General features: G+C 41.6%; 1 protein-coding gene across 7 annotated transcripts in view; it reads right to left on the reverse strand.

The window, feature by feature from the left end:
• Positions 1 to 20,236, reverse strand: part of MAP2K4 (mitogen-activated protein kinase kinase 4) — a 67,844-nt gene that overhangs the window by 20,282 nt on the left and 27,326 nt on the right. For 6 of the 7 annotated variants that reach the window (XM_089534526.1, XM_089534517.1, XM_089534542.1 and 3 more), the window contains 2 exons: positions 19,839 to 19,934; positions 4,987 to 5,161 (listed from right to left, as the gene is read on the reverse strand). In XM_089534526.1, coding sequence (XP_089390652.1) covers positions 4,987 to 5,161; positions 19,839 to 19,934 — 271 coding nt within the window. The remainder of the gene's footprint in view (positions 1 to 4,986; positions 5,162 to 19,838; positions 19,935 to 20,236) is intronic. The other variant, XM_089534561.1, reaches the window with a different exon arrangement.

Raw genomic sequence — 20,236 nt, forward strand, 5'->3', positions numbered from 1 at the left:
CTTATTAGTGCAAGTCACAATTATACTGGGAGGTATAAACATTTATCTCCTCTTGAGGATTCTGTAAATTTGTGTGTGCAAGCATGCACACGCAGAGACACACACACAGAGGAGTTATAAACAAACCATGTTACAGGTAAGCAAGCGAGGGATGTACAGCCTAAGTAACAGGAAGATACAAATCCATCCCAACTTATATAATGTGGCAATATTTTCCTGACTGCAAGTCACTGCAAAATGGCAAATGCCCACAAAAGTGTCTCATTTGGAGTGACACCCTTTCATCCTGGAATTTCACTATACTAATTTTCTTATGGCATTACTACGTACTAATTTTTCTTCTCAGGCAAATGCCAGATTGACTTTCACAAGCAGGGTCTGTAAACTATTCCTCTTAACAGTGTACATCGACATAACTAACTATAGCTATTGCCTTTGGACTTTTGCAACCTCAGGCAAATGATGAATAATCAGTTTTTCTATATCAAGAAGGCTTATCATAAGATGGATTTGAACATTACCTGTTAGGGCTTCTACATTTGCCAGAAAAAACTTTCACAGGCTTTTTAAACTACCTTAATCATTTTAAATCCACAGTGCAGCGATACCTTTATTGGGCCTACTCCAAAGCATAAAATACATTATGCAAGTATTTTATGTTTTGAAGTTGGCCCAAAAGAGGTATTGCTTGCTTGTTTATTTATTTATTTATTTAAAATCTACATTTAATACAGTAAATGTTTGCAACATTTTAAAATGCTCTCCCTTCTTGGGATAATGGCTATATGTCCATTTCAAAACTAGGCAAAATGTAAAATTACCAACTGACAGCACAGAAGCCACATAATAATATTTATTTATTTATTTATACCCTGCTCTTCAGCCAAAAGGCTATCAGAGCAGCTTACAAACTGTTAATTAGACAATACACAATGTGGTGGGCTAAGAGCTGCTTTACTCACTATATAACTCATGAGTTATATATACAACAGTATTTTGTCATGGTACTGTGATCTATCTTGAATACTTTTCCTTTGTTATATATTGTTTGTATTTATAGTCATTATTATTTCTTTTAATCCACCATCCTGAAAATATTATTGAAGAGAGAAATAAAAATGTGTGTGTGTGTAAAGAGAAAGACAGGCAGACAGAGAAACAGACAAGAGAAAGAAAAGTACACTTAAAGTACAATGTGTCACTCTGCAAACTTATCTCCTCTAAGAAGCTTTTCACACTTTAGCTGACAGTTACACTTCAGTGTTGCCTGCAGCATGGGATGGTCACACGGATCCTCAAATACCCAACAGCTTGCTAAATGTGTATGTGTGTCTGTCTGCTACAAAGGGTCATAGCTCCATAGTACCTGTCTAAGGGTGTACAACACTGCAGTCCTATTTCATGCATCTGCTACAACAAACCTTAGTTGAAATGCAAAATGTGAAGCAGTCTACAGTAGATTGGGAGAAACCTAGCTATCTGGTAGAAACCAGTCTTATTTCCTAGTACCATATATACTCATGTATAAGTCGACCTCATGTATAAGTTGAGGGAAGGTTTCAGGGCAAAATCTAGATTTTGATATGACCCGTGGATAAGTGAAGGGTAAAACCTAGGGGGAAATACCACTTCCGTCCCTCCTTCTCTGGGCCTCTCCCAACCAATTCCCAGCTGCTGGAGGAAAGATTTTAACACTGGATTGAAAAAGGAAGCAAGTGGATTTAAATGGAGAGATTTTTTCATGGGAATCCAGGTCTTGCAAAAGGGAGCAAAAGAGAAGCAATTGGATTTAAATGGAGAGGTTTTTCCTTGGGAAGGCAAGGCTTGCAAAACAGAGCAGAGAGAGACACAAGTGCTTTTAAATGGCGAGTTTTTCCGCCAGGAAGCCAAGGCTTGGAAAACGGCCTGGAGAGGGGAAGGAATTGGTGTTCAAAGGAGATGAGGTGACAGGTTTACTTGCTTTGGGACCCTTCTAAGCACTACTGAATAGTTGACCCTTCTATAAGTCTACCCCAAAATTTTAGGAGCAATTTGGGGCATATATTTCTTAAGTCGAGTATATACGGTAGGTCTTTTTTTAACATTGAGGCAATTTACCAGACATGGAAACAGATATATCCCTAGCTGGAAGAACTCTCACCAGAGGATGACCTCTAAATGTCACAGAGGAGCAGGCAGTGTTATGGGACTTTGAGGTGAGTCAAGGAGATCAAAGGACTTGCAAGAGAACTGACAGCTGAAACTTTGTTTTAAGATACAGACAGCACTCTGAACTGGATAATGTTAGTGAGAGGCTTCTGACTCCCAAGAAGAGGTACAGGTTCAGCAAGCCACTAAACAAAGAAGTGCTTGCTCACTGAAGGTTTCCTGGTTGAATAAAGGGTAGGATAGCATCTCAGTTAGAAAAGACCACAAGAGCCATCCAGTCCAATTCCCTGCCATGCAGGAACTAACAATCAAAACACCCCTGACAAACAGCTATTGAGCCTCTGTTTAAAAACCTCCAAAGAAGGAGACTTCACCACACTCTGACGGAGTGTGTTCCACTGACAATCAGCTCTTACTGTCAGGAAGTTCCTCCTAATGTTGAGGTGGAATCTCTTGTGCTGTAGCTTGAACTGATTGTTCTGGGTAATATTCTCTGGAGCAGCAGAAAACAAGCTTGCTCCATCCTCAATGTGATACCCCTTCAAATACTTAAACAGGGCTATCATATCACCTCTTAACCTTCTCTTCTCCAGGCTAAACATGCCCAGTTCCCTAAGTCTCTCCTCATAGGACATGGTTTCCAGACCCGTCACCATTTTGTTGCCCTCCTTTGGAGACACTCCAGCTTGTCAACATCTTTTTTGAACTGTGGTGCCCAGAAATGGACACAGTATTCCAGGTGAGGCTTGACCAAAGCAGAATAGAGTGGTACTATTACTTCCCTTGATCTTGACTCTATAGATCTATTTATTGATGCAGCCTAGAATCGCACTGGCCTTTTTAGCTACCACATCACACTGTTGACTAATGTTCAACTTGTGATCTACTAGGACTCCTAGATCTCTTTCACATCTACTGTTGTTAAGCTAGGTGTCCACCATCCTATATCTGTGTATTTCATTTTTTTTGCCTAAGTGCAGTACCTTACATTTCTCCGTTGAAGTTCATTTTGTTGGTTTTGGATACTCTTCAATGGCCTGCAGCTGATATCTGGATGGGATTCTAGAAGCTCAGGCTTAAAAGCTCTCAGTTCCAGGCACAATGCTACCTGAGCTGAGAATGGGTGCAGCCCTGACTTAGCATCAGCTGTGTAGAAGACATTGCTATCTCTATCTCCTACCTACCTATCTGGTCATGATGCCCTTGGTGTGTCTGAACTGTTTTCATACCTTGCTTTTCATGCTGATATTGTGTTTGTATTGGATCTACCTGTGACTGGCTACACTGTTGTGCTCCCTGAAAGCTCTGGAAAAGGAAGAAATGAGAGAGAAATGACTTCCCCCTAGCTAGTGTCCATGGATGTAGTTCAAAGACATCTGCACAGATGCACTATGAGAAAAGTTCAGTGAAATATTACTAAGATTCTATGGACATAGTTGTCAAAAGCTTTCCCACTCTCATCATATCTAATGATCAGCAGTGTATGAAGTATGAACAATCTGTCTGCTCACTATAGGGAAATGTCTAATTAACAAACTGTAAGCCACGCTGATAGCCTTTTGGCTGAAGAGCAGGGTATTAATAATAATAATAATAATAATAATAATAATAATAAGGGAACAATCTTAAAGCATGCACAGTATATTCCATAGAACATTCTTGTCTGCTCTTGAGTTGGACTACATTCACTCTTGATTTAGCAACAACCTATTTTGGAGTCCAGTTTTGTTAAGAAACTGTGGTCATCACAAAAATCGGAAATTAAAATCCCCATGGTCGTTGGCGGGATACAGACCGCCCAAAAATGGTGGTCTCCCGCCACCCTGGTTTGCTACGTGAGGGAGCTGCAGAGGACAAACTGCACAGCTCCCTCGCGCAGCAAAAAGAACCCGCAAAAAGTGGGTTCCTTCTGCGGCGCGGTTGTGATGCTGCAGTGTACCAATGGCACACTAGCGGCATCACAATAACGCTGGGACATGCGGACGCTTGACATCCGTCACGTCAAAATGGCGGCGCCCATATGTACACGGCGCTGCCATTTTGACACCCTCGTCACGTGCAAGGGGCGAGTCGCGTCTGGAAGCGCCACCCCTCGCACGTAACGACGGTGCCCCATAGGGCCCATCTGTACAGCACCTTTGTTAACTTTTTTTAATTTGCCAATGAAGCTATATAATATCGGATAACTGTTAGTTACAGAAAAGAAAAGAACAGTGGGTTCTTTTTCCAGCAGATGAAAATGATAGGTAACACCCAACTCAACCCACAAAGAACTGCTAATAACTCAGCCAAATGGTAATACTGTCTACTGTTTTTAAAAACAGAAAATTCCATCTGGGGCTTTAAGGGAAATAATGGATTGCTTCTGAGAATATACAGAGCTGGTGAAAGATGCCAAATCAGAACTCTTACAAACCTGGAGCATTTCCAGCAACATTTTTTTAAGCGTTAGGCAGCATTCTAGAAAGGATCCTGAACTAGCCAATGTATAAAAATGTAATTTCTATCAGTATGAGTTGAATTTAAACTAATGACGTAGAGATGAAAGGTCTCAGGTTCCATATTACTATAACTTTTCAATGTCTTCATGTCATTTGACATTCATGTGGTTTTGCACTTGTTTTTTTAACCAGCATAATTTTTGAAAGTATCCTTGTCAAATTCTACATACCATATCAACTTAGCCATTAACAAGACTGTACTGTTAAACAATATAGACCTTATAATAGGAAGAAAGGGGGAAGCAAAGAACAGTTGCTAGATGGATGAACATTAAATTCTCCATCATCTTTTTCTCCTACTATCAGAAGTACAAACATAATTATGGGCATCACCTACTTTAACAGCCATAATCTGTCCACTTGGTTTGTGGACCATTTTGTTGACAGAACCATAAGCGCCTCGTCCAATTTCTCCAAGGTCTTTCAAGTCCTCAGCAGTAAAATCCCAATGTTGTTCAGGGGAAATCTTCAATTTTCCTGATGATTCAATGCTGTGTGTTCTCAGTCTCTCTCTGTCAAAAAATTTGGGAAGGAATTTTTCCACATTTTAAATAGTTTGAAACCTTTTTTTTTAAGCAGCATTGATTAAAAGCATTTTTATATATAGTGTACGTAAGCCTAATGGAAAAAAGAAGAAAAAAACTCCAGCAAGGAGCTAGATAGGGGGCACAAGTTAGGAGGCTGGAATCAGGTTCACTGAAAATGGCCAAAAGTCTTAGAGCAATTTTATTTTCAGTTCTGTTGCTATCAGTCTTAATACAAACTGCAAACATGCAAGACAAGTATTTTGGCACTGTGCCTTTTAAGCAAAATAAAATAAAAGTGAAATAAAAGTTAAAAGGCCACAAAGCTGATGGTGCATGTTTTTATTATTAAATGACATATGCAGGAAGATAGGAAAAAGGCTATTTCTTACTACTTGGGGCAGACATGCAATCTTTGTAAACTGCTTAGGGAATACATAAGTGCACTGATAAGTGGTATAGAAATGTACTTGCTACTTGCTATTGCCATTTCACATTTCATTAAGGATTTTGTCATCTTAAGTTTTTCATTTTTAGCTGGTAAGTGCCTTTACATGAAGCAATGCACACAGGTTTGTCTGTTTCCCGGTAAGCATAGTGCTTCTCTCAGGACAAACATGAACATCTACCTTCCCAACACTGCACACAGCTAGCAATCTTGGCATATTTAATAGGAGGCAAGTTTCAAAACTTGACAGTACCTACTTCCAGCAACACAGGTTTAAAATCAGATTATTAAGCTCTAGGCTCCCCAGCACCGATTCTGGATATACTTGAAAGATTACATTTAAGAATTCCTCCCTCCATATCCTAAGGAGCAAAGAAAAAACCCTGTGGAAACTAACCATCAGGGCCAAAAACAAACATGCCCATTAGTTTAAACATAATTGCCTGAACAAGGCCTGGGCTAGTGCAGTCTCCTCATTTTTAATACAGTCCACACACAGACCTACACAGAGATTTAACGTTCCTGGAAAAATTTGAAGCCATTGGGAAAAAAAATTACCAGTTTTTTTTCTCTAAGAAAAAACAATTTGGAAAAAAATGCAAAATTTCTACTTTTTACAGACTGACTCATTCTGTTGCTTTAGCAAAATATATGATGCATAACTTAAGATAGCAAAAAACTATCATGGTTGATACATCAAAAGTATAGTTTATTAAAAAAAAAAGAATTACAAATAAATTTGACTTTTTAATTTTTAATTTTGTTCTTAAAATGCAGGTACAAGGCCCATAAATATAATGAACATCTGAACTACTGTCAGTTCATGTGAAGCAAGAAAGCAAACAAACAATAAAAATAGAGAAAATCATCAAGATTAATAAAGTAAACAAAATTATTTTGTATTTGCTAGTCCTCCATAGAATCAAGGAGACATAAAACACTCAGTCCCTTTAAAAAACCGAAAAAAGGAAACCATGCCCAGCACTTGCAATGAACTGAGATAGTGTATGCAGTGCCACCTAAAATTCTGCCTTCTGCCTAGTTGTTAGTAATAATGCAGAAGAGTCATAAGTATTTTATTCACCATTTTTAAAATATATATATATATATATATTCTATATTCCAATTTTTTTTCTGGAAAAAAACCCTTTCCCCCCAACATTTTCCACTTTGCCCCCTGTGCGTTCACAATTCTATACCCATATATCAACTTTTGTGGCAAATCAGTTTGCTCTTACACCTGAACATCTGTGGCTTCCAATTGTGATTTCCCATGAAAGGGCAAGTGCAGAAAGATGTGAGGCCAAACAAGCTCATCAATGCAGCATTGGCAGGTGGTCCAAGAAAGAGGATGTCTCATCCCACCACCGTGAGTGAGAAACCTTCTCCAACACATACACACACACTTGGACCACAGGCTGCTAGTACAGTCATTTAATGCCAAACTGAAGTCCCGTTCCCAAGAACAATTAATATCAATCCTACTTCCACACTCTTGGTATTTCATCTACTCATACAACTTGAAACTATACAGGATAAATACAGGAAAAATGCAATTCTAAACACAGAATACTCTCTCTTAGCACCTCTGAATTCCTGTCTGTTCAATTAACTAAGCACGAACTTTGCCATACCATAATCTTGTTACAAAGAACCAATTAAAAAAGAAAGCAAATGAAGTAGAGTTTAAACAAAGATATTATAAGCTAGTTTTAAGGTTTTTCTATTTACACCTGTTCATGGCAGAAGAATTTGTCTTGAAACAGCATCACAAGGCCTTGTCAATAAAATATTTCAGAAATGCTGGCAAATTGCCAATTATCAGTAATACAAAAACATATTTACTAAACAGGGTCAAACATACTGCTTTTCAGTCTACTGTTCCTAAGCCACTGCAGTTTCAGACATACACAGTGGGCCACCATATAAGCAGGCTAGAAATCTGCAGATTCAACTGTCTGCAGCTTGCCATGCCCCGTATTATTATATCGGGTATGTGTCCATATGGGCATGACCATCCCCCCCCCATCAATGGACAGGGGAGCACTTCCTGAGGATGAGAAGGGTCTGCTGAAATTTAACTGGGGACAGAAATAATATTATCATACAATGATTATTTAAAGCTGCAATATGCTACATGAAAGTTGCAAGCACACAGTGCAACATCATCAATCACAGACAAGATTTTGCACATTTCCCAGGACTTGTATATCTGTGATATATCATGGAATTCAATTGACCTATTATGATTATTCTGCTACATTGTCTAGTCACAGCTACAACAATCACTTTTTTTTTCTGGACCTACCCTAGCTGAAATAAGAGTAGAAAAATATCCACCAAGTTTAAATGGAATGTCCATATTCTTATTTTAAAAATCAGATGTTGTGCATAGTCACTCTGTTCTACTATCAATCTTTTCAGGTACCAAGCGAATGATTAGTTTACAAGATCAATCCCAATTAGCTATATATACCAAAAAAAGCTTCCTTTCCAAACAATCTAATATTAAGATTTGAATTTGAGATCTTTATTTAGCTACCAGAATGTATTTATTTTGATTTGGAGATGTCAAAGAAACATTCAAAGCATGATTATACATTATTTAAATGTAATTAAATTTAAAAATGTATCAATCAAGACTTTATTTACAGTCAGAATTTATGTCATGGCCCCATTGTACAGCAGTTCAAATCTCTGTTTATGGCTCCTGCATTCAAGTAACAGGAGAACAATGCCATTTTCAGCATATGCTGCCCTTTCACTAAGGTAACTGCAGCAGTGCAGAACTCTTGAATCAATAATTCCACGAGAGAAGGAATATAGTCTGCTTGGATGCTTTGGTTAATTACACTCTGCTGGTCCAAGACAGCAAGACATTCAAATAGGGAGAAAGACCAATTCCAGTCATCATCTTTACAATTGAATTCAAACCTAGCTCCACTTAAGTCTCATTGCACAATGTACCTTAAATCTGAGTATATATGCACTGTAAAAATATTACAACGGTTTTCGGGATAATCAGAATATATCTCCTCCAGCTATTATGTAGAGGACTCTGACTATGCATGTTAAGTTCTACTCCACAGCTGTGAAGGCAAAGAAATCTTATTTTTCTACCGCCGTGTCTGTACAGAAGAGGAGCTGTTTTGAGTGGTAAAATATTTTATACTTTGGGACTGGGGAAGGACAGTAGTTAATACTCAGTTTGCTGTGACAATTTTGAGAAAACATCTTTTTTTTTTTTTTTTTGCTTTTGACTGAAGTAGGATACGGCATTTAGTACATCCAATGGGTGTACTTTTGACTTCTCTTTGTTGTTATGGGTACTTTTCAGACTTGTGTATCCTAAGGATGCCGATGGGACCTTTGGTGGTATGATCCCAAATCCTTAAGCACATTTTCCTTGTCCATTATGGATGCTCTTTATGGTTTAAGAAGACTAGCTGCAGAACAAAAAAGTCTAGGGGGAAAAAAAAGGAGCAATGATCATAAAATAGCAATAGTTTTATTGGAAACAAACTGGAAGAGTTGGATAAAAAATGAAAGGGATAGTAAAATATATTCAATCCTGTGGTCTGTGTGCAAAGCCCAAAGATAAAATCAAAAGCTTCTGAGACAAATGAGTAAAAGAGCCAGTGTAGACAATATGTACTAGGCTTAAGAACTATAAATCCCAACGAATAAATCAAATATTGGAGATGTCATACATATAAAATACAAATACAACTGAAGTTTTCAACACCTCCAAGGACACAAATGGGAGGGATAACATAGAAAGACCATTACAAGTGGTAAATTGATAAAATAGGACCAAATGTGTTTCGACAAAGAGTCTTCGTCAGTGGTAGAAATAGGCTGTTGTTACAGCATGGCAGATAAATCAATATATGTGGATACACCCAGTGAAAGTAAGTAGTTAGTTGTCCAAGATGGACAGTAACCTGGATGTCCCACAGATGAATAAGGCTAAGAAGACTAGCTAACAGAGTATGAAGAGTGACTTGTATCCTTCTTCAAAGAGGGCATAGTTCCAGGAAGCTTAAAGCAAGGGACTGAGTCAGGCATGTGAAAAATAATAGCTGTTCCAGCTGCACTATTTCTTATGTGTCCCCATGGATATTCACCATAAAAGGCCCACAAATGGAGCCAGAGAAGCGAGAAACAGAGACAGCAAAGTTTGGTACATCTGACCTGTCTCTTCCTCCCCACCCCTGCTGTCTCCCTTCCCACTCCAACTGATACTAATTCTTTTATTAGAACTAAGGACCTGATGGATGTTTTCAATGTTATCTCATTGTCATTTTACTATTTTTGTAAAAGAAATGGTACCTTCTTTGAAGGATCTATATACTTAAAAGGCAGGGCACAAATAATTTAAATGTACAAACAATGCTTTTTTTAAAAAATTCTACCACATTGGACAACTGTCAACTTGATGCTTGTCCATTCTGAAATACCTTGTCCATTCTCAGACAAGGTATTTCACTTCCCTTGGAGACATAATTCTTCTTCTCAAATGGTGGAAATAAATACAGTGGGCACTTGATATACGCAGGGGATCCGTTCCGGACCTCCCCGCGTATACCAGAATCTGCGTATGCTCAAGTCCCATTGTCCCCAATGGCGGCACGCATGCACACGCACCACCATTGGGGACAAAAGTCCCTGGCCTTCCCTCCCTCCCTCCCTCCGTCCCTGCCTCCCTCCCTCTTTCCCTCCCTACTTACCTTCTTGATCACTGCCGCCTCGGCCTCCTGGTTGCCACCACCGTGGGAAGGCTGGGTGGTGGTGTTAGAGGCCAAGAGGCCTCCAGGCAGCCACCCGGCCCTTCCGCAGTGGCAGCGGAGAGGAGGCCGAAGCCTGGCCTCCAGCACAGCCTCCCGGCCTCCTTGCTGCCGCCTCCGCAGAAGGGCCGGGTGGCTGCCTGGAGGCCTCTTGGCCTCCAACGCCACCCGGCCTTTTTGTGGAGGTGGCGGAGAGGCTGAGGAGGCCACGTGGTGGCTCTACCTCCTCGCCACCGCCACCTCCACCCGGCCCTTCTGTGGTGGCAGCGGCAGCGGCCGTGAGGAGGCTGAAGCCTGGCCTCCAGCACAGCCTCCTCACAGCCGCGGCCTCATCGCTGCCGCCGCTGCTACCACGGAAGGGCTGGGTGGCTGCCTGGAAGCCTCTTGGCCTCCAATACCACCCGGCCTTTCCTGTGGCGGTGGTGAGAAGGCCGGGAGGAAAAGGTGCTGGAGGCCAAGAGGCCTCCAGCCCGCCACAAGGCCTCCAGCAGAGGTGGCGGCAGTGAGGAGGGCGAGGCAGAGGTGGCGGCAGTGAGGAGGGCGAGGCAGCAGAGGCCAAGGCTAGGCTTTGGCCTCCTCGCCGCCGCCACCACGGAGGGCCAGCTGGCCTCTTGGCCTCCTGCACCACCACCCAGCCTTCCCGTGGTGGCAGCAACCAGGAGGCCAAGGCAGCAGCAGCGATCAAGAAGGTAAGTAGGGAGGGAAAAAGGGAGGGAAAGGGGAGGGAAAGGGGAGGGGAGGCCAGGGACTTTTGTAGCCAATGGCGACGCACTTGCATGCACGCTGCCATTGGGGACAACTTCCAGGTTTGCCCTCTGCGGATGCTCAAAACCATGGATAAGAAGGGCTGACTGTATTGCATGGGAGATTTCCTTAAACAAAGACAACATTAAAAGATGGTGGGAACTACAATACCTTCCCCCTTTGACATTTCAACAAAATAACTTGAGTATACACATGATACTCAACACTATTATGTACAACATCATTTTTTAAAAAAAAAATATGGTGTAAGAATAAAGTATACAAAAATAAATTGGCATTTTTGTTTTCAATAAGCATTTAGCCTACGTCCTGAATCAATACTGGTTAAAAATAGCATTGGCAACAATTACAGCTGTGAATCTTGGATAATAGTTTCTATCAGCTTTGTGCATTTGGATCCTGTAATTTTTGCCCATTTTTCATGGCAAAAGTGGTCTAGCAGGTTGAACAGAGAATGTTGGTGAACAGCAATTTTCTAGTCTTGCCACAGATTTTCAATCAATGATGCCTGGGCTTTGACTGGGACACTCTAAGATAATCAGATAATTGTTTTGAAACCACACCAGAGTTACCTTAACTGTATTTGGGATTATTGTCCTACTAGAAAGTGAGCTTCAACCACAGTCCTAGACCCCCTGCAAACTGAAACAGTTTTGTCTAGAATTGCCCTGCATTTCACTCCTTCCATCTTTCTCTTCATCCTGACTAAGGAGCCCTGGTGGTGCAGTAGTTAAATGCCTGTACTGCAGCCACTCACTCACAAACCATAAGGTTGTGAGTTCAGTACCAGCAAAAGGGCTCAAGCTCGACTCAGGCTTGCATCCTTCTGAAGAGTACCCAGATTGTTGAGGATAATTAACTTACACCAGGGGTCGGCAACCTCCGGCCCGCGGGCGCCTTTCCGCCGCCCCTGGTCCCTCCTGCCGCTGAAATTGCCGCTGATTTCGGCGGCTTCGGCGGCCATTTTGAAGGGCAAAATGGCGGCGCCCATTAAGAGGCCCGCTGCGGCCTCCAGAGCCCTGAAACAGGGCTCCAGGAGCCACATCGGAGCTCTGGGAGGCCCGTTGCTGTCGCTGGGGCCCTCCAGGAGGGCTCCGACGGCGGCAGCGGGCCCCTGGGAGGCCCGTTGTCTTCGCTGGGGCCCTCCAGGAGGGCTCCGACGGCGGCAGCGGGCCCCTGGGAGGCCCGTTGTCTTCGCTGGGGCCCTCCAGGAGGGCTCCAGCATTGGCAGCGGGCCCCTGGGAGGCCAGTTGCCATTGCTGAGGTCCTCCAGGAGGGCTCCGACAGCGGCAGCAGGCCCCTGGGAGGCTCGTTGCCATTGCTAGGGCCTCCAGGAGGGCTCCGACGGCGGCAGCGGGCTCCTGGGAGGCCCGTTGCCGTCGCAGGGGCCCTCCAGGAGGGCTCCAGTGGCGGCAGCGGGCCCCGGGAGGCCAGTTGCCGTCGCTGGGGCCCTCCAGGAGGGCTCCGGTGGCAGCAGCGGGCCCCTGCGAGGCCAGTTGCTATCCCTTGGGCCCTCCAGGAGGGCTCCAGCGGCGGCAGTGGGCCCCTGGGAGGCCAGTTGCCGTCGCAGGGGCCCTCCAGGAGGGCTCCGACGGTGGCAGCGGGCCCCTGGCGTCAGTAGCCAGCAAAGACGGGGAGGCCTCCAGCGCTGGCGGTCCCCGACGGCTCTTTCCCGGCCTCTGACAGTGCCTGGGGCCCCGTCAGGGGCCGGCAAAGAGGAGGTGGCCTGGCCCCTGGGGGTGGAAGCTCCACCCCCGGCATGAAGCCCCGCCCCCGGGAGGTGGAAGCTCCACCCCCTGGCTTCGGCCCCCCAGTTGTCTGAGGGACAGCAACCCGGCCCCCAGCTCAAAAAGGTTGCCTACCCCTGACTTACACTTTGTAAACTGCTTAGGGAGTGCTTAAGTGCACTGATAAGCGGTATAAAAAGGTACTTGCTATTGCTATATTTTCTCAGCACCTGCTGAGGAAAAGCATCCCCACAACATGATGCTACCACTACCATGCTTCATGGTGAGGATGGTGTTCTCACTATCCAGTGCAATGAGCACTGTTGACTTTGCACCACACATAGTGTGTTGTGACATTGTCAATCAACCCAATTTTTGTCTTATTGGGCGGTATATAAATAAAACCTATTATTATTATTATTATTATTATTATTATTATTATTATTATCAGACCAGAGAATTTTTCCCTACATGTTTGCTGTGTCTCCCACATGCATGTTAGCAAGCTCAAATGGGCACCGTTATTGTTATCTCCTCCTGCCTCACTTCCAAAATTGGAACTTAAGCTGTAAGGCAACTTATAACTTAAAAAAGAACAATACAAAATTAAAAACATGCAAAAAGTGAACATTAAAATGAAATGAAACTATTAACAGTATTAGAATGATTTAAATCTTCACTTTAAAAACATACAATCTGATTTAAGAGATAAAAAGAAATTTGATATGGGTTTGTTTCACAGACGGCTTTATTCTTATCATTCTTTCATAAAAGCCCAACTTTGTGGAGCACCTGTGTGATAGTTTGGATAATTTCTGTCCCCTCTTAGCTGTGGCTCACTCCAGCTCCTTCAGAATTAGCATTGGTCTCTTATTAATGCCCTCTTTATCCAGCCAGTGAGTTTTGGTAGACTGCCTTCAAATGCACTTCACATGTGCTAATCTAAAAACACTCGTTGTGACATTGTCGACCTATGGCGATACCAAGGTGACACAATCACTGGGTTTTCTTGCCAAGATTTGTCCAGAATGGGTTTGCCTCTGCCTTCCTAGAAGGCTGAGAGTGTGACTTCTCCAAGGCCACCCAGTAGGTTTCCAAGCCTGAGTGGGGATTCAAACTCTGGTCCCAGAGTTGTGATCTAACGCTCAAACAACTACAGCACACTGGCTCTCTATTGTTTACATCTCTGTTATTTGTGTATCTTGGAGCTAGGGAAATTTTCTCCAAAAGAACAAGCTGACACTGTAAAGGTTACATAGCATATTTTGTTCCCCAAGAAATGAAGAAACTGGAGAATGGGCTATGTAAGCAAGGAATGGAGATTGGTTATTTACCTTATGAGAGGCTACATGACCAATAGAATTTTAGACTTCTATTGAATTTGTTAAAATCACGGAATTTTTCCAACACATGCAGTTTGCAATAGTGACCTAGCAACCTTGACAAACTATATTAACATGCAGAAACTCAGGGCTTAGGGCTCCCATTCTCTACAGATTCTAATCTGTCAGGATGGCAAATAGAAATGCTTTTCTTTTCCCTCAAAAAGCGGGATCCCTGATTCACCATAATAAGGGAAGGAGCTACAACCAAGCCCTCATGAGCCTGGCTAAAACTTCCTTCAGCTTAGCTGGTGGTGAGGCATGACAGGAATGATAATTCGTCAGAACCTGGATAGGTTCCCCACCTCTGATCTATACTGAGAGTTGCACGGGGGAAATACATTTCTGTTGAGTCTATTGAACCTCCTTGTGGCTTTCATCATCGGCCATAGTAGCATTCTAGATTGTCTCACTCAAATGAGAACTGGTATTTTTGGAGTGCATACAATATTTGCTAAAGGGTAGCTTCAGAATATGGTACTAAGGTCAAGTACTCTATCCCTTGGCTAAAGATCTATTGTGTCCCACAAGGTTCTGTCTTGTCCTCCAAGCTGCATTAACATTCCCAAAAAAATCATTGGGAAATATTATCCAAGGATTTGGCCCATGGATTCACAAGAATGTCGATGATATCAAACTCTAAAGCCCTAATCAGGTTTTTAAAATTGTGCTTACTAATATATGAGGAGGAAAGCATACTAGTCTCACCCCCTTGGCTGCCACTTTGCTTGCATAAAAATAATGTGTTTAAAGACGAAACGCCTCTATTCACGGAAGCTCTCCACAAGAGTCAGTGTGTGGGGGAAAAAAACATGTTTCTGGCTCATGTTAAAGCCTCCACAGGTAGATGAATCTCTTCTCTTCAGCAAGGTTGTTTTTCATGTGAGAAAGCAATGACAAAGAGGACACAGAAAGTGTCCTCCCTTCCTAATGTGTTAAATAAACACCATTAGGAATGCTTCAAACAGAGCTTAGCACTGCTGTCCATCTCAATCCACTGGAGTGACTGAAGTGCTGAATCAGTGTAAGGCTGGTAATGCATTGGCTAGAGACAAATGAAAATCCAGACAACATTAAACCATTAGTAAAATGATTATTAATAGTAACAGTGACCAAGTAAGAAAGAACCAAATATTCATGCATGGAGTTACACTCCCTTTGAAAACTCAAGTTTCCAGTCTGTGCGTGAATGTTCATGAAGCCAGCTTTCTACCCATTTCAGCTGGTGTAGTAGCTGTATCCATGTAAAGAAGAAGGAGGGCTCCTCATAGTGACATGTCCCCCAGAAATGCAATGTGTCCCATTCAGGGCTCTGTTTGAAAATTTTCCAGAAACCTGAGAAAGCTCAACATTTTACAGGTAAAGTTTTGACTGCAACTGGTTTTCAGTCCCCTGCACACATCCTTCTACAACAGACGCATTCCCTTCTAGTCCACTTCTGTTTTCAATTCAAAGTGGTTATCTTTGCCTTTAAACCATTAGGTAGCTTAGAACCTGGACATCAAAAGCACTGGCTCCTGTTGTATTCTAATTACTATTTGTTTTATAACCCACTTTCAGCTTGAAATATAACTTGAATATAGGTTATATTTGGATAGGTCTGAGGCCCCAGCGTAAATCCTAACCTTTGGCACTCCGAGACTAAGAATGTTAAAATCTTAACAGGCTGTTCTATTGATCAACAGAAAATAAATGTATCTAGGGGGATGGAGTGCTGAAAACCTCAGGGTGCTGCTCACATTTGGGCAAAATCCAACTCTGATCACACAGAGTAACAGTAATGTGATTGTGAGAAAGAGCTACCATTGTGTCAATTCAGAAAAAGGACCTTTTAAATTCTTTCATCAGAAAGTGTGCCTTCTAGTCATTTCCAACTTTTGGTGACCCTAAGGCGACCCTATCATGGGATTTCCATGACAAGATTTGTTCAGAGGAGGTTTGCCATTGACTTGCCCTGAGACTGAGAGCATATGACTTCTCCAAAGTCACCCAGTGGGTTTCATGGTCAAGCTGGGAATTGAACCCTGCTCTCCAAAGCCACTGTCCAACACTCAAATCACTATGCCATGCTGGCTCACATCAGAAGACCTTCTATTACTGCTTGCCTGTTTCCCTGTCACAAGTCAAAACAGAAGTGCAGAAGTGTTCCTCACGAATAAAATACATATAGCCTAGAGTGTTAAGGCACTGACAGATGAGAAACACAGCTAATTCAAATTTATGACTGATATAAACTGCAACTGAACAATGATGTGGATTTCAGAATAATGGAAAGCTGTGAAGTATAATACAACATTATCTTGTTGGTACTGTAAGTAAACACTGAGAAGTAAGCCTGATGAGGAAAACAACTTTAAATACAATAATCTTCCAAAGTCACACTTAATAAAAGAAACCCTTGAATTTCTTCTGGGTTTCTAACCCTCTCAAAACCTGTATATAACACAGTTATGGCAGTACTCCTTGCAAACAATAAGGAAACAATTAATAAAATCCAAGAAAATATAACACTTTAAAGGCCATTAATGTAAGAGGACAGTTTTTTTTTATTAAAAAAAAAAGACATAGTACTGCTGAGTATGAAACTCAGTGAATCCTGCCTTGCTTGCAACAGCTTACACTACAAAAATCTTTGCCACATGTTACAGCGAGAGAAGAAAGAGCTGGAAATGATCCAGCAATCAAAACGCTGCAAAAACAATTTAACAGGAGCGAGACCATCAACATGTAAAAGCCAAGGTTTGCTTCTCAGCAGGAAAATAAGTAAGATGCTTGCCCTCTGAAGCAAAGATAATAAACTATATAATGCTGTTTATTTGTGTCTTGGTCTGGCTTTCACATTTTTTGACTGACCACTTTTTCAATACCAGCATATTACATATGACAGTTATGCTGGCAGATGACATTTAATTATATGGATACTTCAGACTCGTGCAGAAAAGCTGCAAGACAGATCTATCTGAGTGTCAACACAAAAGAAGTCAAATATCACAAGTATTGAACACACTATATACCACTTCCAATCTTGAAGTCAAAAATTAAGAAATGAATGAAAGAAAGGCCTGTTCACATATTAATCATATGACTAACTAGTGAACCATGTTAATACAATGGGCCCTTGGTATCCACTGGGGGTTTGTTCCAGGACTCCCATGGATACTAAAATCCATGGAGCTCAAGTTCCATTAAATAAAATGACACATAAAATGGTGTCCTTTACATAAAAAGGCAAACTCAGTGTTTGCTTTTTGGAATTTATATATTTTTTAAATATTTTCGAGCCATGGATGCTGGAATCCATGGATAAAAAATCCATATATATGGAGGGATGACTGTATGTATCATGGTAATTTTATAGGATATCGTATATACTCTAGTCTATACAATAACCAAGGATTGGGCTGGTATTATGACCTTGGCATACCGCACACCACTGATTCCATCCCTGGACATTCACAAGTTAGCATTTTTGCAGGGAGAAATGTTACATATGAGTAGCTCAAAGACTGGCTTCCTTCTTGAAGACATCAACACTGCTCCAGGGGGAGTGCCCAGTGCCATATTTGATGCCACTGGCACTGTGGCATTACTGTCCAGCTATCACATGGATAACATGTAAAGCAGGAAGGCAAAGTGCAGACCATGAGCTGCATTTTTATGGCCTCCAGGAGATACATTTTTCCCCCCACAACATCTCTATATGCACTTTAGGGGTGTGGATGACATCCCCCTGCTCCCCCAAAAGTTAAAAACATTTTTTGCACATGCACACACACACACAGAAAAGCTCCAAAAAATCCACTGGAGACCATATAATGTGCATTTCCACCTCATTTTGCAGCCCTCTGGGCCAATGTAGGCCCAAGCAAGCCCTTTTTTGAAAACCAAAACATGGTGGGAAATCTCCCATGATGCCAGAAGCATTTGGAGGTGTTTTTCCCCCCCACATCTCCGAGGTGTCCTGGGGCTAGCGCCCTAGCCTTCTACAGTTGCCCACTCTTGATCTATGTTCAAAAGAATATCTTAAATAGGATGATCTACTTTTTAAATGAGTTTGTAGAGCTAGCTTAATAAATTTAAAAAAAGAATTATTATCTTCAAGATTATTTCTATCCTAAGGAAGTTACAAGCTTCCATTCTGGAGATCAATGTCACATCTAGAGTACAGCATTAAAAATAAAGCTTAATAAACTTGCACCCTTTTGAAGGCACAATTTTCACTAAGAGATATTGTTAAATTTAAATGTATCTATTGTTTGTTGTTATGTGCTGCCACATCACTTCCGACTTATGGTGACCCTAAGGTGAACCTATCACAGGGTTTTCTTGCCAAGTTTCTTCAGAGTGGGGTTGTCATTACTATCCTCTGAAAGTCACTCAGTAGATTTTCCAACAGAAGCTGATCATAGTTACGCTGGAAGATCTACAGATGCCTAGAGAGAAAACTTCTGTAGGGATTTGTAGGTCCTGCAACACTATTCTATGGTATGCTTCTGCTATAGAACATACAGATGCCTAGAAATGTGTTCCCTCAGGTAAAAAACATTACAGGCCTAAATCAGCAGTTTTTCCACTTTCACGAGGCTGGAACCTAACCCCCGCCAAAGTTGAGGGCCAACTGTATATGTGTCATATATGGGAGTAATTAGAGGGGAAGGGGATCTGTTTGATTTTAATACCACACAGTTATAGTGTTAAGATGTAATTGCCATGGTTCATTCTTATGGTGCCTCCACATATTACAAACCTCAGGATTCTGGCTAAAGCAGAATCATAGCATTGTAGTTGTGTAGTATGAATGGGCCTGTGCTGTGTGTAACCATACAGTAACAAACATACTGTAACAATTTTTGCCATACAGAATAACACACAACGCTGTATAAAAGAGATACACCTATGGAAGACTGTGCTAGATCACACCTTTGTGTTAATTTTTAAATGATTTAGGCAGGAATTGGGAAGCACTACACCTGGCTAACCAGGTCCTGTTTTATAAACATGAATGAGGGCTTTGGGGATTTTCAGTTCTATCTCGGAATTCTTCTTTTCTACTTCCATGCTTACAGAAAACTTTGCCAGCACTCATCCCACTTTACATGGAAAACTCTATTTTTAAGTATGACTACTGCTTCACCCTGAAACAGGACAGATTTTCCAAGATGAAGGTGTTTGGAATACCTTCTGCAATATGACTATGTCAGCATTTTCCCTATTATGAGCCAATTTTTTTATAAAGTTGCAAGTTAACATCAAACCATCCTGAGAATGACAATACAAGTATTTTTTAAAAAAAATAAAACAATTTGCTTTCTAGTGCCAATGGCAGTCTATAGATAAACTATCTTGGAATTGCAGATATGAACACAACCATAACATTTCATCATGCAAGAAATAAGGAAATATAAACATATTTATTGAAAATATTTAATCATGTTAATAATCATATTTACTTATGCTATGATAAATTTCCTGCAAATTATTATAATTATGGTGATGGCTTGGGGAGGCTTTTATGCAAATATCTGACAATGGGGCTAACAGACAGTTTACGCTTACTGTAGCCTGCTGGAAAGTTTCACGATCATCTCCGCTTCTCTCCTTTTGAAAGTGAACGGGGCAATGTGATTACTACCCATTGTTGCTTGAGTATCACTTCAGCCAGGAAAAGAGTTGTAAAAATGACAGGAAAACACAATGCTGTTATCACATAACACAGTAACACATACACACATAGTAATTGAGAACACAAACTGCCTTTTTGAAAACTGGCAAAATGTGCCACTTCCTTGCTGTGGGTTAGTCTGTAGCATTTCTTGGTGTAGAATATATAGAAAATACATTGCAGAAGTTAATGCTGAAGCCTTCTTAAACATTATTGTTACTAAGTCAACATGTTACATGAAATTGGTGGAAGGCTACAATCTGAAGCAAACTTTCTTAGAATTAAACCCAGC

The sequence above is a fragment of the Sceloporus occidentalis genome, unplaced genomic scaffold, assembly GCF_023333645.1.
Source record: "Sceloporus occidentalis isolate IW3139 unplaced genomic scaffold, rSceOcc1.0.p SCAF_1, whole genome shotgun sequence".
NCBI lineage: Eukaryota > Metazoa > Chordata > Lepidosauria > Squamata > Phrynosomatidae > Sceloporus > Sceloporus occidentalis.